At 38.1% G+C, this 22841-nt stretch overlaps 1 protein-coding gene across 3 annotated transcripts in view; it reads left to right on the top strand.

Moving 5' to 3' along the window:
* Nucleotides 1-22841, top strand: part of SRFBP1 (serum response factor binding protein 1) — a 76627-nt gene that overhangs the window by 7432 nt on the left and 46354 nt on the right. The window contains exons 1-3 of one of the 3 annotated variants that reach the window (XM_014953420.1): nucleotides 19113-19245; nucleotides 20585-20673; nucleotides 21669-21741. In XM_014953420.1, coding sequence (XP_014808906.1) covers nucleotides 20594-20673; nucleotides 21669-21741 — 153 coding nt within the window. In that variant the 5' untranslated portion in view covers nucleotides 19113-19245; nucleotides 20585-20593. Of the gene's footprint in view, nucleotides 1-19112; nucleotides 19246-20584; nucleotides 20674-21172; nucleotides 21230-21668; nucleotides 21742-22841 lie in introns of those variants that run through there. The other 2 variants (XM_014953421.1, XM_014953419.1) reach the window with 2 other exon arrangements.

The following is a 22841-nucleotide window of genomic DNA, read 5'->3' as shown; positions in this document are numbered from 1 at the left end:
TTCACTACCATGAAGAAGCTGATGTGAGCATTCAGTTTTTTAGTGTATTATATCCAAATGGCTAGCGTTACCTAAGGTATGTTGTGATATTTTTAAGGACATTCCTGGACGTTCTTTACTAGTGATAAAAAAGAGTCCTAGATGGAAACTTTCAAAATAGCAGTGACTGAATGCCGTAGACACTATGGTGTTTGAGCAGTCTGAAATACTGGGCAGCCAGCCCAGTTCAGTGATCCAGGCTTCTCTTTGAAATAAAGTAGCTACCCTCAACAATTGGTTTCATGTGCTATGTGGGAATCTAGGCGTTCCTTTAGGGCAATTTAATATTCCTGTATGATGACTTTATAGCTGCCTAAAGGGGAGGTAAGGCATGAGGTGAGGTATCTGACCAGTATTATCTGGTATTGGACAGAGCTATGAGATGCCTTACTGCTCATAATTCAAAATACCATGCCTTCTTTCAAGGCATGCCTCTGTCTGATGGGGAAAATGCTGTATTTTTTGCTTAATGGCTTAGTTGCTAGAAAGCTTTCCAGCAGCTGAGAAAGCTGGTGTATAGGTTGTCTCAGTCTAAGTGGTGTCCTGTGATCTGAATGACCAGCAGAGTGCACTAATCACAAATACGAAGCAATACTAATGCTGGGCTACTGTCCGGGAAAGAAGGGAGGCTCTATGGGGTGAGGGGAGCCTGGTCATGTATTTCACCAGTGGGAGCATTTCTGTAGGACACGTCCTCGGCTGTGCTCCAAAGGCTGCTTATCCAACAATTAACATAAAATACATGAGCTCCTTCAAAGGAAATACTGGAACTCAGAATTCTTTACCCCCGAGGAAATTCTTCTTGCTGGTCTACAGATGAGTTCCCTTTTGCTGTTTTGTCTCTGACTTATGAGCCTTGTTTGTTCCAGCACCTATCTGGAATGCTGGCCAAGCCACTCTGTTGAAGTAGAAGCACGTGTCCTAGACTCCCTCACATTGAAGAAAGCCTGTGATTCTTAGCATTTTCGGTTCTGATGAGTACTTCATCATCTAAACTGTTCCTCAGATGGTGGCTGCCAGTTTTAGTACTGTTCTAAGCTGTCTGTCAGTATGGTTAAGCTATATTGGAGAGACTCTGATTCTTGGGCAACTTAAGTCAGCTTTAGGTTTATCCACTTCAAAATTATTCTTAAGGTAAAGTGGCTAGCGCTTAGATGCTCTGTGGTCAGGATTGAAGCTGCAGCTGAATCCTGGCACTGCCAAGATCTGCGTATCCCTGGCTTGCATGGGGTCTTAAATGCTTCTTGAAGCTGGTCATATAGTCTCTTGTATGTCACTGAAATCAGTCAAAAGTCTTGGAAAGGCATATAAACAAGTTATGAGAACTGAGGAAAACAAATGTATACACAGTTTGAAACCAAATAGTTAACCTATTCCATCAGTTTATTTCTCAGTATTCTTGCAAATCACTACTTTTTTCTGTAAATTCCAAGTCTGTGCAGAATTAGAAAGCAAACAGGACTTTCTCTTTAAACTCTGGAATACTTGGCAGCAGTCATTTTAGCTCTATGGAAATGCGTGTAAAAATTTTTGTATTACTTGTGTTACTAATAAATAATTCTAAGCACAACAGTTTCTTGAAGGAGAAGAAAGTTGTGCTAGATTGGGCTTGAATTCTGCTTAGAACAGTTCAAGTGTTAAATTACTGACATTCTTTTACAGACCATGTAAATGTCCTAAGGAAAAGGTCTTTTGAAAGCTTATGAAATTTCCAAACTTATACTCTGTGAGATAGAATTCTGAGGAATTGTGGCTTTTTTTTGTTCCCTAGGAACCGTTCCAGCAGCTGTTTCTAAAGTTTCTAGAGTTGCCACATCATCAGTTATACTAATATTAACAGCAAATTCTGATCTGCTATTCACACAGATTTTGTTTCAGCAGATTACTGAAGCAATTAAACATGGCAAACTATCCTTTTTTTTTTTTTTTTTTTGCTTCTGGCAATATTGTATACAGCCGTTATCAAACTACTGTACTTCAGGACAGAAATGAAAACTTTTCCCTAGCTCAAGTGGTTTATATAAAGTGTGTGTGGTAGGCCACGTAGACTAGTAAGATGCTCTCATAAAACAAAACATCTGTGGTTTCTTGGTGTGGTAGTGTACAATAATGAAAAAAACATGCAGAGACGGTCATGGGAAACTTTGTAACTTTTATTTTAAAGGAACTGTGAGATACTTGCAGTACAGAGTATAGTCTTTTATCACATATAATTTATGGGTATGTCTGCATGCATAAAATACAATTTTTAAACAAGGTTCTATTACAGTAAATGTGCTTAATTGCTTACTGCTGTCATTGCAGACATCTTTCTGCAACCTTTGCATTGCTGGGCCTGAAGCTTGTGCCCAAATGAAGAAGGAAGCAAGGCTGAAATGGGTATAGAAGGGAAAGGGTAGTGTTGGATTTTTTTTTCCTAATGGAATTCAGGGGCTTGGGGGAGGAAGGGTTCTTAGAGGAAGACTAGGAATCAGTTGTGAATTCATTGCAAATTACTAATTGGTATGGGAATGATAAAATTCTTTTCAGTTTGTCTTGTGCTGTAGAGGTCAGTAGTGAAGTGCAATTAAGGGAAAAGTTTTTTAGTTAAGGTTTTCAGCACAGAAGTGGCCAGCTACTAAATTCAGTGACTTTTTTGATTGTCCTTTAAATCATATAAGAGAAAGGGATTTAAAATTCTTATACTGATTTTATATGAAAAAAATTACCATTATGTTATTTCTGTTGCAAACGTGTCACAATGATACATGTTTATTCATATGGCATTTAATATCAAATTAAGTCCGTGTGTATGTGTGTATATATATATTCAAACTAACTACCTTGAACATAAATCAGTTATCATTTTTTTAGAATGCAAATACTCTGTTCATTTTTATTCTGATGTATTTTCTGTTTTGCAGTCACCCAACTTGGACTCATGCTTTTCTGTTCTGTAATGTTTGCGTTGAGTAAACAGGTCAAAACTGGGTCCAGCAATTGTTTGTGCAATTCCTCTCAGAAAACTTCAATTTAAATCACCAGTAAGCTTGATACTGAGTTCTCCATGAACACTAAAAATATGCTCTTAAATTCACAATTTTAAGATTCTATGTGCTATCTAGAGATCTGGTTGGATTCATTCTCGTGTTTTGGAAGCTAGTTTGCGGTATACTTGTAGACTTGTTTATAGTCTTTTTATCTGTGGCCAAGCAAACATTGGATACAAAGTGTCTCTCAGCAGTTGAATTAGACAACTGTCAGTTTAAGATACTGTTGTATAGCAGCTTGGTAAAGTGAGATTAGATTGGAAAGTCTTTAAAATTGATACAATGTGAAAGAGTTCAGTCAAATTTCATCACCCTGACTAGGGGCAGAAATTAGTAGTAGTCTAGTAGGAGCAGCAGCTCAGAGCTAGGAGTAAAATCTGAAGGACGTTTTGTTCACCATTTTTCATGAGTCAAATGTTGGAATTGGAGCTTGTCTTTCTCCTAAAAGATACTGTGTGTTGAGGTAAGGTACAAATGTAAGCAGTGAATCTGGACTAGCTCTTTATTTGGAAGCTTTTTTAGCAAAAGAGTGCCATCTTATGATTTGGCTTACTCAGTGTCCAAATAAATGTAATAATGAGAATAAGTTTAAAATAAAAAAATCTCCAAACATGCCTTAAAATAGCTATAAAATTGTGTTTATTCCTTCATTATATTTCTGTTATTTTTTTCTTCTGCAGTTCAGGAGTTCTTAGCTCATTTCCCTAGATTATGACCTTGCTCATTTCAATAGAAAATGAAAACTAGCCAGGAAAATAAAATTGATAGATAGAAACCAAAACTTATTCACCACAGTATAACTCTTAGTACTTTTTAAACTAAAAAATCTTGAAGTAACATTTTTTTTCTTTGATCTTGAAGTGTTCATATGAAAGCCCACTCCTTTTAAAGAAAACAAATTTTTAAAGCTAGTGGTGGAGCAAGGCAAAGAGAAATGAGATTTTTATAAAAACAATATATACAGTGTATCACTGACATAGGGATTCAGATATCCATATTCATTGTTTACTCATAGTCCTAAGTGATTAGGGAAACATTTTCCATTAAATTTGTAGCCATTATGATGTGTCATGTGGATGGCATCTCAAAATTTTTACTGTGATAACAGGCTATTGTCATTATTTTCAGAATTAGCTATACCCTTGGGATCCACCCCTGAGGGAGCTGTTGGAAGTGCTCACCAAACCATTTATTTGCCATCATTTATCAGCAGTGCTGGCTAACCAGGGAGGTCCCAGTTGACTGGAGGTTAACAAAGAGTCCCTGTTTTTGCCTTCACTGTGGAAGACAAAAACAGGAGCTCTGCGAATGAAGAACTGCCCACAGTACAAGAAGATCAGGTTTGAGACCTCTTAAGGAACCTGAAGGTGCATAAGCCCATGGGATCTGATGCAATCCATCCACGGGTCCTGAGGGAGCTGGCGGATGAAGTTGCTAAACCGCTTTCCATCATATTTGAGAAATCATGGCAATCTGGTGAAGTTCCTGCTGACTGAAAAAAGGGGAACATAACCGCAATATTCAAAAAAGGAAAAAAAGAAGACCCAGGGAACGATATGCCAGTCAGTCTCACCTCTGTGCCTGGCAAGATCATGGAGCAGATCCTCCTGGAATCTCTGCTAAGGCACATAGAAAAAAAGGAGGTGACTGGAGACAGCCCGCATGGCTTCCCCAAGGGCAAATCGTGCCTGACAAATTTGGTGGTTTTTCACAATACTGCCACAGACTTGGTGGACAAGGGCAGAGCAACTGACATCATCTACCTGGACTTATGCAAAGCATTTGACACTGTCCCGCACGACATCCTGGTCTCAAAATTGGAAAGTCATGGATTCGATGGATGGACAGCTCAGTGGATAAGGAACTAGCTGGATGGCCGCACTCAAAGCCAGTCAACGGCTCAATGTCCAGTTGGCAGCCAGTTACGAGTGGTGTTCTTCAGGGGTTGATACTGGGACTAGTGCTGTTCAACATCTTTGTTGTAGACATGGACAATGGGATAGAGTGCACTCTCAGCAGGTTTGCTGACGACACCAAGCTTGGTGGCATGATTGACACGCTGGAGGGAAGGGATGCCATCCAGAGGGACCTGGACAGGCTTAAGAAGTGGGCCCCTGCGAACCTCATGAAGTTCAACCAAGCCAAGTGCAGGGTTCTATACCTGGGGTGTGGTAATCCCAGGCACAAATAAAGGTTGGGCAGAGAATGGCTGGAAAGCAGCCCTGAGGAGAAGGACTTGGGGGTGTTGGTGGATGAGTAGCTCAACATGAGCTGGCAGTGCACACTGGCAGCCCAGAAAGCCAACCACATCCTGGGCTGCATCAAGAGAAGTGTGGCCAGCAGGTCGACAGAGGGGATTCTATCCCTCTGCGCTCGTGAGACCCCACCTGGAGTACTGTGTCCAGCTCTGGAGTCCTCAGCACAGGAGGGACATGGACCTGTTGGAAAAGGTCCAGTGGAGAACCATGAAGATGATCAGAGGAATGCAGCACCTCCCCTTAGAAGACAGACTGAGAGAGCTGGGGTTGTTCAGCCTGGGGTAGGACAAGAGGAAATGGCCTCAAATTGAGGCAGGGAAGGTCTAGGATATTAGGAAAACTTTCTTCATGAAAAGAGTTCTCAAGGACTGGAACAGGCTGGCCAGGGAGGTGGTTGAATTCACCATACCTGGAGGTATTTAAAAGACGTGCAGGTGTAGTCCTGAGGGACATGTTTTAGTGGTGGACATGGCAGTGTTAGGTTAATGGTTATACTCCATGGTCTTAGGGGGCTTTTCCAACCTGAATGCTTCTATAATTTCTCTTTGCTACTTTATGAGAGCACATTAGAAGAAGTCTGAGGTCATGTATAGATATATTAACATAGAAAGGGATGAGTGAATAGAGACTGGTTGCATGAGAGATGAGAGGTTGCTAAGAATTATTTTGAATAGCAACTGTTTCAAAGGAATTAAAGTGGGATCTGATCCAGAGGCAAAAGTCATTGGGGGACTGCAGCAAAGGAAATGAGTATCATAGGAGCAAGAGAGCATAGCTGATACTTAGTTGCATGATAAAATAGGAATTCCAGATGATATAGAGCAAAAGGGCAGTTAAGGTGATTGCTCGTCCAGCAGTTCAGAAATAATAAGAATGTTGGAAGGGCAGAGAGAGATAGCTAGTAATTCTCTAAATATTGGAAGTCAAAAATAATAGGTGGGTAATGAGGTATGTTAGACAAGAGGAAATAGGATGAGAAATAAGGAGAGCTCATAAAGAGGGGAAATGTGTGTTTGGTATGAAAAAGCTGGAAACTGAAAAAGAAAGTAGCAAGCTTCAGAAGAAGGGAGTCCCCCAGCAGAAACAGCACTTGGTGTGAGAGAGAAGTTCTAAATAGATAGACAATAAACAAACTGCACCTGAAGGACATGGGTAATGTGAGAGCGCTTGTTCTGTTACAACAAAGAAAATTTTCCAGGAACCTTTGAGCTCTGCTTTAAGTTGTTAGTAATTAATACTGGGATAGTTACAAAAACTCTTGTATATCTCGTATCTTGGCAGCTGCCTGGTGGAGAACTAATTGCTTGAAGGTATAGTTTTTAAACAAAAGAATAGTGTCTGTCAGACATCTGGCAGGGATATTTTAAGCTCTTTATTCCTTCTACTTTTCATACTTGTCCTTTTACCCAGTTTGTATTTTATGTTATGAAGAAACTTCCAGGAAGAATGCAGATTATTAGTTTGGGGTTGGTTAGTTGTTTGTTATTTTATTTTCCCATGTGTTTGTGTTTATGAAAAATTCTCATCATGAAATTAATTTATTTTTTTTTTAACTGTTCTTTGGGAATAAAGAACTCTTAACTGGTGCAGCAAGGTAATTCTCCATTCCCACTGGAAAGAATTCTTCCTGTCCTTCCAAAAAGACTGAAAAGTGAGTTATGTGGTAGTGCTGTTTGAAGGAAACAGAAGCTCACCTCATATCCTGGTGGTTTTAGTAGTCTTTGACACAGGTTGAATGTTCATCCTGTTTGAGTAAGTCAGAAAAATCTGTCATGCAAATCTGGATTTATCCATGCTTATCAGAATGGCTTTTGCCAGTCACTGGAGTACCCTAGGTCTATACACAGGTTGTACTCACTGGGCCTGTTGGGATATTTATATTTTACATGCATGCTAGGTGGCCTTGTGCTAGGGGCAGCATAGGGCACATGAAAAGCCTAATGCTAGACTTCATAGTCTGTTAGTAGTAGTCGCCTGAAACCTGCTTCTATTAGCATTTAAAATAAGGAGAAGAGTTTGTAAGCACGTATGCAAAGGTCCCAAGGATTTTGGAAATGTAAAACTACATACGTATCTTTTCTGTTCTTCCCCTGTTTTCTTATTCTCTCTTTTTTTTTTTTTGATAGAGGATATCTTCCTTGGGAAATACGAATGTTAAATCCTTATTACGTGTTTATTGTCACAGGTTTGGTTTTTTCCCCTGTCACAGAAAAAAAGTGCTCATTATTTTTCTTTGCCACCCCCTCCCCTTACAACTTAATTCACTGTAACCTTTATTTGATCATTTTATTGGACTATATATCATTCCTTGCTTTTCTTGTACTCCCTTATTCCATGACATACCTCTACTTACTTCCCTCGTGATGGTTTTTGTTATGATATTGTGATGCTAGTTAAGTAGTGGGTTTTTTCCTGTCTAAACTTTAGAAGCATTATATTTGAGCATCAGACAAGAAGGTAGGCACTTTTCAGGAGTTATATATTGGAGACAAGAGAATTTTGTTGTTAGTTGAAAGTATAATTGCACAATGGAAATTCCTTCCATTTATGAGGAGAGCATTGTACAGGGAGAGCATCAGTGCTGGTGATACTCATATGATGAAAATTAGTGTTAACTGTTGCAAGATTTAACTTGAGGTGTGGTTTGCTGCTGTTCAAAAGTGAATTAAACTTGAATTTCACTTCAGCAGCAGGAGTTGATAGTTGAGACCTTCCCCTTTTAGGTGGGAGTTTTCATATACCTAATGAACCTTCCTGCCTTTCGGTTTCCTAGTACTTATTCCTCTTCTTGCATGTATGGACAGTGGTGAAATTTACTGAGGAAGAGTTTGAAGAAAAGTAGCTTGGGTTTTAAAACAAAAAGGTTTATTTTTCTTCTCATAGTAAGATCAGATACTTTTGTTTTCATTTTTCATAAAACCTGGTTATGCTTGTACTTTATAGACAATCTGAAAATTGTGGTATTTGATTCAGATTTACAGAGAAATGGAGAAATGATTTAATGGGTATTTCTCCTACTTGGTCACTGCTCAACTGGTCCTGAGTTCTCTTTTATTTGTTTAATAACCCTGAAGAATTTTTCCTTTATAATTCCTTTATGCCTGCATAATAGCAACTATATCGTGACATCGAAATAGAAATTTTGAAGTGCTTGAGTTTTAGTACAAAATGAGTAGTTGTTTGAATGACAGATTCACAAAAATAATGCATTTTCTGGTAATACTAAGACATGAATATTTGGCAAATATTGTGCTCCCATAATGTTGCACAGACGTCCCATTCTTTTCCTGACATTTTAGCATGTGAGACTAGTGTAAGCTGAAAGTAGTTGAAGTAACTATAAAAATCTCTTTTTACTTGGAGTACCTTGCACAGAAGAACCTGTCCTCCTCCTATCCAGTTGAGTTAGCTGTCAGTGTTCTGATTTCCCCGGAAGCTTCAATCACCAGATTATAAACATCAGTCCAAAGAATGTTGTAAGAATAAAACATTGTTGCAGATATCAGTTGCAGAACCAGTGATGCCTGGCATCTTACAGCTTTGAGTCCACTCCAGTTTTCCTTAAAACTTCATACCAGTATCTTCAGTTATTCCTCTGTCTCTACAGTTTTTTAATGTATTTTCCTTGGAATTACTCTCTTTGAGCACTAATCAGTAACTGTAGTTATGGCCCATGCTTCCCACCTGTTTGGCTGATTAGGAGATGTGACTGGTGTTCTGTGTCTGGTTCAGAGCCAGACCCGCTGGCAAATAAGTATGCATGTACTAATTTGCAGCCAAGGTGGAAAAGATTTGAATTCTGCTTATGTATTTCTTCCATGCTAGGAATGCTAATTTTAGTCCTTATCTCCTGCTTGGCTACCAGTTTTCACAAACTGTGTAGGAGCTCTGGCCTGTGTTGATTTGTCAAACTTGGTTTCTATTTTGTAAGCCTGAAAGTTACTGAGGAGGGATACTGACAGGCAAACAATGTGCTGACAAACTTAATTTCCTCAGAAACCAGGTTAACAAATTTAATTCCAGAATACACACAGTTTTAATGTTCCACTCTTTCAGAATAGCTGAGAAAAGTTGTAATGTATTGGCTCACAGGACTCTTGAGGTTTTTCTCTGGTGACTTAGGAAGCAATACCACGGTCTTTTTGCAAAAATGGTCATCAGTTAAAGTCAATTGGAAATGCTGAGAAGCAAATAAATTTTGAAAATCTACATATTGAAACACAGTTAGAAAGTGGGATTTCTAAGATGACATGGACACAATATACTTTAAAAGTAGGATAGGGTATGTTTTCATCACTTTTTTAGCATGTAAATTAAGTAATTTATTGTAACATCAGTGTTACATAAAAGTATACAGATTGATGTCATGTTTAAAGAACTCAAGTCTAAATAAACTATTAAAAAGTAGCATTAGACATAGAAGAATCAGCTTGGCTGATCCTTCAGAGTAGTCTTCAGAGTCTCCATCATAAGTTTTGAGTCAGCTCAGGTGCTGATTCCCTGCTTGGTGGGCTTAAAGCCCATCATAAGCTGTGCCACCTTTCTGGATGCAAATAATTGCTTTCAGTGAATGTTGCCCCAAAGCACTTCCAAAACACATGAATGCATGAATAATATGAGATCACTTCTGCCAGCGCAAAAAGAAGGGGCATAATGCATTCTTGTAGCTGTATGCTAATTGGCATGCATTGGCTAATTAGCTGTATGCTAACTGGCATACAGCTGCCACTCTCCCTATTTCCCCATTCCCATGCCACCCCCAATTAGTACCCTAGTACAGCAGACTTATCTTCTTGCAGCTAGAGCTGAGCAGTTTTCTTGTGATTCAAAAATGAATCTTGATGTTTTACTTAATGACAAAATACCCTTGCACGCTAATCTGTGACAGAAAGTATGATGGTTGACCTGCTGACTGGCCATAGGATATTGGAGGCCTATTGGTCAGGGATGGATGATCTGCAAATGTTGAAGTCGTGTAGTTCCTTGAAATTGAATTGTAGCATGCAAAGAGCAACTGGTTGGCCAGAAGAATGATATGAGGATGCTTGAAATGCCCATTTAATCAAGTGCAATTTACTGGCCCATTATTTGAAACCTCATGAGGTTCAAGAAAGCCAAGTGCAAGGCCAGGCACCTGGGTCAGGGCAAACCCTGGTGTCAGTACTGGCTGAGGGATGAAGAGATTGAGAGCAGCCCTGTGGAGAAGGACTTGAGGGTACTGGTGGATAAAAAGCTGGACATGGGTTGGCAAGATGTGCTCACAGCCCAGAAAGCCAACCACATCTTGGGCTGTATCAAAGATAGTGTGGCCAGCAGGTCGACAGAGGGGATTCTACCCCTCTACTTCTCTCTGGTGAGACCCCACCTGGAGTACTGTGTCCAGTTCTGGAGTCCTCAGCACAGGAAAGACATGGATCTGTTGGAGTGGGTCTAGGGGAGGGCCACAAAAGGTGATCAGAGAGCTGGAGCACCTCTCCTATGAAGACAGGCTGAGAGAGTTGGGGTTGTTCGCTCTGGAGAAGAGAAGGCTCTGCGGAGACCTTATTGCTGCCTTTGAATACTTAAAAAGGGCTTATAAGAAATATAGAGACAGACTTTTTAGTATGACCTGTTGCAATAGGATGAGGAGTAACAGTTTTAAACTGAAAGCAAGTAAATTTAGGTTGGACATTAGGAAGAAATGTTTTATGATGAGGGTGGTGAAACACTGGAACGGGTTGTCCAGAGAGACTGTAGATACTCCATCCCAGAGTGTTCAAGACCAGACTGGATGGGGCTTTGAGCAACCTAATTGAGTTGAAGATGTCTCTGCTTATTGCAGGGAGGGTTGTACTAGGTGATCCAAACTATTTTATGATTCTGTGAATATTCAACAGTCAATGCTATATGGAAGCACATGCAGGAAAGTAGGAAGAATGTAAGGGAAACAGTGCTATGTTTACAGTTTGCCAGAGTTTATTCACTTTCTTACCATTGCCATCTCTTAAACATTTCTTCAGTGCACTTTTTCAAATGTCTGATACCCCACTGATACCTGCTTGACTAAGGCAAGCAAACTGAGCTGGTGCCTCAGACCACTTTCCCTTATTCTGGTTTGTCCTTTCATCTGAGCTGCCAACTGGTTGCTCTGCTGCTGTTATTCTTGCAAGATGGTATGATGTCTTTAATTCTACATTCTGTTGCAAAGGAGTTGATAATTAATCTTGCTAGCTTACTTAACAAGGAGTGTTGCATCTCTCAGTTCTGTTAGAGAAACCCATCGCTTGGTGTTCTGGAGTGGTGACAGATGGACTGAATTTGAATTAGACTTGCATTTAAAGCACTTGCTGATCTGGTACCAGGAAGTCAGAGTTCTAGCTCCTTGCTGGTGGTTAGGCTAATACTGTGGTTCGTGGTTCGTGGAAAGTGAAAGAATGGTGAGTGTTCAACAGTGTTGCTCAGGCTCGCTCTTAGATAGAAGGAGATTAATCTTTGAGAACTATACATTTACCTGAGCCATGTTACATTTTCTGAACAGGGGTTGTAAGTTTGTAAACATCTTCTGTCTCATTTTTTAATAGATGTGCGGTTTCTGCAGAAAGGTGCCTATTTTACTTGAAGTGGAAGGAGAGGAAATAGCAACGTGACAGTGCATCTTTGGGGGTGGGACAGGGAGAGGAAAGAGTAACGATCCCAAACCAAAGTAACACCCCCAACACCCCACATTAATACTGGAAAGAGTGTTGTTGCATTTCTGACTTTGTTATGTGGAAAGTGTCACACACTGTTTTGCCACAATTTTCTTTCCGTGTTAGCAGTTCAACTCTACAGATTTGGATAATATTTGTAATCTATAATTGGTATAAAACATTACACAGATTGTTTGTAAATAAGTATAGTGTGGTGTTATGCATCAGATTATGGAAACAATGTAGAGATTCATAATGTTGCCATAGGAGCAATGCTCTCTTTTTCATCTACATTTAAAAGTCACCATTTGAAGAGAAAAAGGGGACAAGAACCCCACCACTCGTTATTTATTCACATGTGGTGATCCTGATAATGCTTATGTCATTACTGTAGCTTCTGCTATTACTGTTTTCCTGTGAAATCAAAGCATAAGGGGGTGTGAAGTTCACGTGTGGGTTCTAGCTGGAGCTCTGGTCTAATTAAGAAATCCTGGACATAGAACTCCATTGATATGAGCTTGGCTGTGTTGACTGCCTTGATCACATCTCTCTGCAACATTCCATGGAAATATTTTTAGCAGAGTGCTAGCTGGGGGTTTTGAAACTCATGTCCAGCTGATCAATTAAATACAGGGTTAGAAATTGCCTTCAGGTAGTCCTCTGTTTTGGAAGACTTGTGTAATTTTTATTTCCATGTGGTGACCTATGCACTGATTTATGTGATATAGCAACTTCGGGCTAGTTTATCACAGTTAGTTCTTATCTGGACGTTTACAACTACTGCTGTTTATTTAGGGTTTAGAAAAGTGTCTGCCCGGCTCATGATCCTGCTTTGGACTTGAGAGCTTGAATACTTTCTGAAGTACTACACAGAGCCTGACTCCATACAGTGGGACACCGACTTTGAAGCAGTAAATCCATTAAATTTTGGTCTTTGGCAACAAGCAAGTAATTCTAGACCAGCCCTACTCCATCCCAACTATCTGAGATATTTGGAATCGCTTTTCAAAACCTTTAGATGAAAATGATCTTTGCTTGCAGTCCGAGTACCCATTGTGGTTTCCACTTGGAGAAATTATGCTAGAAATGACAACTGTTCTCCATGTGGGAGGAAATACAGTGCTATATTGAAAAAAAGAAACTCGTATTTCGGTGCTTCAGTGGAGAAAGTATGAAGAAAGCAGCATGGACAGACTGTGGAGGAAGGGTTTGACAGTAACTCACAAGGAGTGTGTACATTACTTTTCCTGTGAGAAAGGTGGAAACATGCCCAAGTGGGCAGTGTGCTTTTTCCCATCCATCTTTAGCAGCTCTATTTGGGAATCTGACAGGGTGAGTGCCCAGAGGCCTGAGAGGCTGCGGGTGTTTTGCTTTGCAGGTGCCTTCAGCTAGTGGTGGTGCTTCTGCCTGCTTTGGGCAGCAAAGTGCTATATCTCAATCCAGAAAAAGTTGCCTCATGTTTCATGAGCTTATCTACATTTTGTTAGATGTGTTGTGATATAATTGAGTCCATTTAGTTTGAACCTGTTTGCATATAGCTGAAGATGGCAAAGGCAAGATTAACATTACATTGATACAGCACAGACACCAGCTGAAGAACTATTTCCGTAGCATTCTCTATGCTGGGATTTGATCCTTTATATTAAACACAAGGGTAGTTCATTTGTTGTAGTCCATCTCTCTGTTACCTTCTCGCTTTGCTCTTTGGTCCTGGAGCTAGATAGTATTCATGAGACCAAAACAGTTCAGGAAGCTTATCTGGCTGAAAACTCACCTTGTTCTGTGTTTTGTAAAGTTAGGATGTATGGGGTTTTTCTTTATTATGGATATATATCTGTGTAAAACTCCCTTGGAACTGAACAATGGAACCCTGATACTGCACATAGATCCATTTATGTTGCTCTTACTGCCTTTACCTCCCTACTTACATATGTTTTTATAATGCAAATACATGAAGCTGTAAAAGTCTAAGACTGGCTTTTTCCAGATATTTTGACATGCATAAAATATATACTATAATATAGTGATTCTCTTTCTAAAACAGAAAAAAAAGTAAAATTGGCAATTCCTAACTTTTCCTAAGAATCTAAAAATCGTTAAATCTTTCAAGCTGACATTCCAGATAACAGAGAGAAATATTTGTAATGAAGTTCCAGAAACATTTTTTCACTTAGATTATTCACTCAAAAGATTATGTACTATTGTTAGTTCTGGCTAATATGTGATCCAGCTGCAGGTGTTTTGAATTTTAAAACTCTCTGTTGCCAAATAGCACCAAAAATTAACGTTTAGAATACTCTGTTGCCATAGTAATTTCTTGGTTAGGAGACTGCCAAGTAACTATAAAATGAAACCAATGCTTTTGGTGTGCCCTAAAACGAGGAAGGGAAAGAAGATCAGTGAGAACTGAAACATTACTTAGTGCCATATTTTTCTTACAGGTATTGGAGTGACTTTGAATACTTAATTTAAATAGATTTCATTTTATTTTTTTAAACTGGATTTCTTGCTTTGACATTTGTTGATGCATAATTTAAGCAACATAAAGAATTGATTTGGTATGTTCTTAATGACTTTTTCCCTTTCTACTCAAGCAGTGCTGCTTAAACTTGAGGGGGTTCAGAAGCAAGTTTCTTAATGTAGTAAAATCAAAAAGCTCTTGTATACCTTTGGGCGCCTGTAAATATTTTTTTCCTTCTACTTTGAGCCGTTAGGATCTTAATGGATCAGACTATCTTTTCAACCTGTGCGGGTACTCTTGGCGTGAAAGGGCTTTACTAGGACTGAGGTGTAGCTGTAGCTTGCACCTACAATTTCATTTATGGCTATTGTTCATTCACTAGACCCTGTTTGTGCAGATATGTGCTAATTTGTTGATAGTGATATGGTCAGGAATATGTAAAACAGATTCTTTCCTGAGACAGAGTTTTTTTTTTTTTCAGGCATCAAGTGGTAGAAAAGATGTGAAACCTTACGTTGTGAAGTGGATTTGGACATGTCTGTGTAAAACTAGAAAACAGAGCTTAGGAATGGTATGTTTAAAGTGTAAATGACAGGGTTTTTTGTATTTGTGTCTTGAAGACAATCTTCATATAGGAGAGACCTCACCATGGTGGGGAAGAGGAGGGAGGTCTCTGTTTAATGCGTGTGTGTGTGTTTGTATAATACTATGGATATTTCAGAACACTGTAAACTCTTACAATGAGTTTTGCTGAATGAGGTTAGGTCCAGTGTCCTTCTTTGACAAGAACAGAGTAATTTGTCTTTTCTGGTTACTTGTACAAGAACTAGGACTAGACTGTGTGCTGGCATAAAGCAGAAGTGGATGAAGAAACTCCAGTCTGTCTAGTGCTGGTTGTTTAAGGATTTAATAATTTAAGTGCATTATTGGGTCAGGACCAAAATGTTCAGCACCTCATGGGCTGAAGCCCAAGGAGAACAGTTGTATGTGCTTCAGGCTGCTCAGACGAAAAAGACACAGCCATCAGTTTTTTGGCTTTCATGCATTTTGGATAGCTGGAGCCAACTGCATAAGCAAATTTTATTAACTTTGAGTTAGGAAGAATTTAGGACATTCTGGGTCTTTCAGGTATTTTCATGTATAGTACTATCTTTTGTATATGGTATCATGAAAAAAAGACTTTTCATATTGTAAACCTCCACAGTTCTTCAATATTTCAGTATTTTTTAATAGAATCTATTAAACGAGTCATGACCAGAAACATGTTATTGCTTATTTTCTCTCTTAATCCATTGGATTAAGTATCAAGTATAGTTGATACTATGGTTCAGAGTAGACACGTACCTTTCTTGATACATCTACAAATCTTTAGTCACACTTTCCTTTATTTTTTTCTAATTGGCTGAACACTGGCTTAGTTTGGAGGCATGTTGCCTGTACAGACCTCAAAACAAGTTTCAGGAATGGCCAAGTATAACATTTTATTATAATGTAGTGTTCCTTTGAGAATTTTGCTGCTGTTGTCTTAAAAATGTGAAGGCAAATACCTTTCACTAGTCGGGTGAATTTGAATCTAACATTGCACCTATACTGTTGTTCTGCCCACGTTGCTTGGTGTGATACTGTTGCTGTCGCTAATATGAGGACTTTTCTAGAGTGGTTTAGGTTTTTGGAACCTAAAACAGATATTTATTTTTTTTGTTCTTTCTTCTAAAAATACCTTAGGTTTCTCTTCAAGAAGCTTGAAAATTTTCATAAAAGGTTATGTGGTTTTTTTTTTTGTAGCAGTGTAATTATATAGGAGGCTCTTAAAATAGATCTCTTACACGTGGTTTTTGTCATGTATTATATACAATAACCATGTCCATTTAATTTAAACAGGATAATGTATGTGATTAAAAGCCCTTTCCAGTAGTGCAACACTGATTCAGGCACCAATTCAGCCCTTCCAAGATTTTTGTTAGTTGAAATTAAGTAATTTGGAACTATGACTGAAATACCAGTATTCAAAACAAACTATTGTCTTGCAAACCAAAAAAAAGCTAGAAGGAAACTTAGAGATCAAAGGTACAATTAAACAGTCCTGTGTCAATTTCTATCCCTTTTTTTCCCCGTGCTTGGCCATGAGAAGGTCTTGGACATGCTGAGGATTGGGGAAGGCTTGATTGGACTACCACATAAGACAACAAATCTCCGGGAGTAGTTACTTAACCTTCAGAGGCAGGAGCAACCTGGAATAACAAGGCAAAGTGGCTGAAGCTGTTGGTTTTTCCCTTCCTCAGCTGTAAATTCTGTGGCGTGGTTCTTGTGATGCCTTTAAACACAAAGTTGTTAGATGCATTGTTTGCTGGAAATAGTCCTCTTGCTTTGCCGTGTACCCTCTTGTTCCTTTGTACCGTGCCAAGTGTACCCATCCATCCAAATTGGGGCTCTCTCCATTGCCAGGCACTGCCACTACTAGCAGTGAGTCCTGCCAGCTGTGTGCCAAGTATCCCTTCAGTGTCAGTTGTACTGAAGTCAGCAATTTCTCATACAGTCCCCCTCAGTACTGTGTACTTCGTGGGCAAAGGTACATTGAAGGAGAGGGTTTCTAGTTCTTGTCTGACCAGTAATGCTGATCTTACGCTGTGCTCTTTCTTAGCCTGCCCTTTCTTGAAACAGCAGTGGGTACTGTCTGCCTAGGGCTTGAAATGGCTTATGTGCAGTTGGCTGGTACGTGTCATATTCTGTGGCAGTGCATACTGTAGGTTGTAAGCTGCTGGTGTGATGGAAGCCTCTCTTTGTGGAATACGTGCAGCCATGGAACGTTTTTGCATTTCGTCTTTGTTTAGGATCTGTAGTAATATAAATACTTAGACTATACTACGGAAGGCACAGTGCAGAATGGATGTGATTTTTTATTCCTAGCCATAGCTTTTGAAACATGCTCATGTGCTTTCAGGCTAGTCTGTGTTACTACCTAGTCTTGTTTTTAAAAGTGAGTTCAGTTCTATGATTTCTTTTAGATATAATAAATTATATATTACCTATATTTCTTCTTTAATCTTATTTCTTCTTACTATTTAAGAATTATAATTAATATTTATTAATCATTAATAAACACACGTATTTGTTATTAGTAATAAATGGTAATTATTTAATTGCCCTGTGGATAATGTTTTCCTTCAGAATAAAGAAATGTCTTTAACAAAGGAAAGCGTCTTTTGTTTTTTGTTGCAAGGAATCCTTGAAGTGGTTATTTCCCCTTACAATTGCAGGCTTCATGAATTTCCAGGAATCCTAGGATTTGTTCCTATTGATAGAATAAATTGTTTGCTTTGAGATTTGCCTGTGTTTATAATTATTCTTTTGCGTTTACTGCAGTCTCTAAGTAGATTAAAAATTCTTATTGCCTGGTCTTAAAGGATTGGTAAGTGTGACGCTGACTTACACTGCAGCCTTCTTAAGTTTCAGTGCAAAGACTTCTTTTCTTGTTGTATTTTCTTACACTATTTATAGAAAATATCTTATTAAGAGTAAATATCTGTTAGTATTTTTCAAAATCTGCTACTGTTTGGCAAGTGGGAGGGGGTACTGGCTTTTTGTTTTTCACTTGAAGTTGCCTATCTCATCTTGTAAGACAAGAGTTGGATGGTTCAGTGAGTCCTCAGAGCCACCCTGGTGGTCTAAGCCCCATTGTTTCAGGCACACTGTAAATCTAAAGCAAAACTTTTTTGATTTCTGTCCCAAAGAACTGACTGCTTTCATGAGAACTTTGTGAGTACTTCCAAGAACACAGTTGATGCATACTGTCCCGTGTGAAAGAAGTGACTGTGGATTACATAAATTGATATTCCTAGCCTGCCAAAGAATGAATACCTTCCCTTATTCATGCTGTCATATATCTATACAGCCTTCATTGGCTGGCAGCAGGGAGGCTGGGTTTTGGCTCTTGTAGGCCCCGGAAACATGCTGTGTCTGCATTAATATTTCTATTAAAAAATACATTACAAAATATTTTTTGAGAGAAAGTTAAATATACTTCACATTTGGATACACACTAACTAATATGTGAAGTATGAATTATTTAAATTCACATGTATTTGTAGCTTGTGGATGTTTTAATGGTTATTTAAATAAAAAACAAAAACCAAAATAAACACCACCACCCCCCAACTTTGTAAGAAGACATATACTCAGTTTGCATCTGAAGTGTCAAATTCTTTGAATGTACGTAGTATCTAAGAGGTATTCAACCAGGAGATGCTTCATTTTCTTTCTTCCCCCTTGGATGAAGATGTAATATAGAGCTGTGATAGTTCCATTCAGTGTCTTGCAGAAAGAAATTTTATCAGGGACAGATGGCAAATGGTAATGTTAAGGATTTCTTCCTTAGTGCATGAAGACTTGGGCAGTGCTGCTGTCTAGCAGAGGTTTGGCACAGGTGCTCTTTGGCACACGGTCCCTGCTGTTAACTGAAGTAGAAATGCTTGTAGGTAGACCTGCATGTACAGTTATTTTCACTAGGGTAACTGAGGTAATTTCTGACCTTTGCTGTACAAACTTTAGAACAGGAGACCAATTTTAAGTCACTCATTCTTGTCCCAAAAAACCTTCTTTGCCTTTTCCCTTCTCTCTGTGCAGGAGCCAGTAAAACTGCCAAAGTGCAATTTCCTTCCCTTACATTTTGGGGGAGCACTGGTCCACATGCCCCTCCTCTGCTCTGGCGGATGGGGCCAGCGATCAGCATGTGCCCCTCTATAGAAGTTGTTTTGCTCTGACTGATCAACCTTCAGGAGATCCACTGCTGAGTAAGCTTAACCACTTTCTTGTGCTAGCAGCCTAGCTGCAAACATAATCAGGTGTGCAAAATATGTGGATGTTCTGGTTTTTAATAACTGATATAATCCCACCCTTATGGTCTCTGTACAGAGGACATATACTAGCCAGGCTTCCTCCGTGAGCTCTGGAGATTTATTTTTTCTCTTTTTTGGTCAAGCTTGATCCTGGTGGAACTGATTTGATGCTGTAGTCACCATCAAGCAATCATTTTGATGTTATTTCTGAGAAATTAGAAGATAAAGTAGAAATGTGAGGTAAAGACATTCCTGGATAAAGAGGTGCCAGCGTATTTTGAAAATATCCCACTGGATGAATTTAAGAGAGATTTGTCTTTTTGTCACAAGACTGATATTTTTTTGTTGTTGTTGTTTGCTTGTTTTAACATTTCATATTTTCTAAATTTAACTGTTAAATACAAAATATTAATAGTGATAGTAAGATACATATGAACAAATAAGGTTTGGTTTTTTGAGTTGTAAAAAAGCAAGGTTATAAGTCACTATTGACTCCTGTATCCAAAATGAGCGTCGTTGACAAGACAATATCTAGGCCTAAGGTTTCCCATGATTGAATTTAATAACAAAAGATTCCAAAGATTTATCTGTTTGTACCATCTGTCTAATAATAGTTAGAATTGTGTTCCTTCTATTTTCGGGTGAGAACGAAGACCAAAACATCATTGTCAAGTTTTCTTTAATACTGTCTACATTTTGGGAACAGAATGCTGGGTAGACAGAAGAGTCTGTAGTGAGTTGGAGATCACTTTGATTTTATTTTCAACAAAAATCAATTCAAATACATTATATGATTTTTATACCTTGAATTCTTTTCTATTATAAATAATGTTTAGTTTGGGAGTCTTTCCTTAGTCTTTCAAAGCGTTTCATAACGAAAATACTTTTATGTATTATGTACTAATGGAAAAGTACTGGTGCTATTTCACCAGAACAAAAACAAACAAAGTGAAGGCAAAAGGTGAGTCTTTTCAAATCTCTAGCTCAGTCTAGCTCTAAGAATAATATTAAAGTATGGCTAGTTAGGAATGTCTTGTCTTCTGTTTAGACCTCAGACACATTTTTAGACTGTTGGTTATTCTTCCTCTGGTGTTTATGGAAGCAGTTTGATTTTTAAATGAAATCTGAATTCAGTTGTACTGGGATTTGGTTAGCAGGGGAATGCACTCTGTTTTCAAAAATAGTTCTTTTTGTTGAACTATTTTCTAAAATTTAAGTCAATGTAATGAATGTATTATATATGGAAAGTAATCAAGCAAAACAAGCTTTATAATGTCTTCCATCTTTCTGACAGGTTGTGAAGATGAGAAAAGATGTGAAGAAGGCCAGAGTCCTCACTATTCGCAGACTAACCAGACACATCGGGAAATTAAAGTTGAAAAAGTCAGTTTTTAAATATCAGTGTTCTTGTTTGTGTGTTTATAAGTGAGAGAGTATAGTAAGTGTTTTCTCAAAACAGACAAGTGGGAGAAACATGTATTACATTTAAAACTTAAGGCAGTATAATCCTTAAATTCTATTTGCCTTGTCTTTACACAGGTCTAGTTTTTTACAGGTATTTTTAGGTAGACTAAACATACTAACTGAAAAGCAGTTTCATAAAGCAAAATTGGGATAACTTTTTTAAAAGAGATTCAGTCTGTTGGAAGCTAATCCCAAACAGTTACAGAACCTTTTACAACACGTTTTAAAAGTGTCAGAGTTGGTCTTTTAGGTTATTCTGCTGTTGAACGTGAATTATGCAACATTTTCTCACTGTGGTTGTATGCAAGGTTCTATAGCAAAATATACTGTTCCGTTTGCATGTATATACAGATCAGACTTTTTTTTAATAATTAGTTAGTATTAATTAATATTTGAGTAAATGGTTAATGTTTTCTAGATTATGTTTTTAAGGATGACCAGCCCAAAGAATTGATGACGTGTCTTGTTGGAGATGGTATGAGATCTGTTACTGTTTTTGAAGTGTAAATCGAGTGTATTCTTCTCCTACGATATTAGCAAATAGTGCAAAATAAGAAGCAAGTCCAATGATCTTTTATATTTAAATATTGCTGCTCTTAAAATGTAATTACACTTGAGATATCAGTGTCTCCTATGTATTGTTAATAGGAATTGTAGTTACTGTTTTATAATGAAGTAACGTTTGTTTTTCTTAGTATTCTGGTAAATCCTCAGTGTTTCTTCCTCTGTTCAGAACAGTAGAAGCATTGGATTGTGTTCAACTGTTTGCTAAAATGTGCATTTAACAACAAGGGAATGTAGATGTGGTCATTCTTACAGTATTTTTATTTTGCTACTATTAACCCACAGGGAAATAAAATGAATAAACCAGATTATTTTGTATTTTTTTTAATAAAGACAGTCTTCATTTGCAGGGGTTCAGAAGACTTGAAATTAAAGAACCAAAAACGAGTTGAGAGATTAATAGAAGAAATCCATGCTATGAAGGTAATACCATGTTTACATATTTAAATATTAGAGGCAATTAATTTCAGTATCAAAAAGCTGTGTCTGTTTTCTGGCACTCAATTACTGAAACTTAACTATTTCCAGAGTCATCTTGGTCATTATTGTAACACACCTGGAAAATTAGAAATATTTGCATATTTCCATGTTTTTACTGCATCTGTCAAGGTTTTTGACATCATCAGTAAATACAATTTGAGTCTTAAGCTTCCCAGGCTAAACATGAGTTTGTTTAGAAATGCATGGTGCTTGAAATTTTTACTGTAACAGTTAAAGCACAGAAGTTATCAGGAGTATGAAAGGTATGTTTGCAGTATCTTCGTTGCCAGTTCTCTTACCTTTAATGATAATGTCACTGTATTTTACTTTCAGCTTGCAAGTTCTGTAGTTGTTTGAAATTTTAGCTGCAAGGTAACGCTTGAATCAGACCTTTTTTTATCTTCAGCGTTGCTGTTGATACAGTTTTTGTATATTGTGCATTATGACTTATCAGAAAGTTATTTAGAAAATTTATAATTTTGTAATGTTTTGTACTAGTCATATCTCAATTTTAATTGATGCTGGTTAAAATTTTGTGTGAGGAAATGAGACACAAACTCCAGTCAAAAGGCTTTGAGCACAAGAGTCCTGTATTGGCCAAGAAAACTGTTTGCACATAAAATGGCTGCTTGTTTTTCCTTGATGACTGTAATGATTAAACTACCCTTACCGTTGCGTATTTTGTTTGGGTGTTTTTTATCCTTTATCTATGGGTTGGTGTTTTTTTTTTTAGTTCCTGATCCTTGAACAGATATTAGTCTTCAAAAAAGTTGGTAACTGGAAAGGCTTCGTTGACCTGTTTAGATGGGAGTTGTGCCAGATTCATCAGGTGGAATTGTAGGGGTTTTTAGCAGAGTACTTACAAAACAAGAGTCCTCACAAATCACTGAAGGAGAAAAGAAAATGGGCAGCACTATATTAAAGGGTAAAACACTGGTCAAGCAACATGACAGTGATATTGAGACATTCTGCTTTTCTGGCTTACCATCAGTCTTAAACTTGGTCTTGTACTTGCTCTTTTTTTTTTTTTTTTTTTTTTTTCT

This window comes from Calidris pugnax, unplaced genomic scaffold, assembly GCF_001431845.1.
Source record: "Calidris pugnax isolate Ruff unplaced genomic scaffold, ASM143184v1 scaffold209, whole genome shotgun sequence".
Lineage (NCBI taxonomy): Eukaryota > Metazoa > Chordata > Aves > Charadriiformes > Scolopacidae > Calidris > Calidris pugnax.
This window is presented reverse-complemented; position numbering and strand designations above follow the sequence as displayed.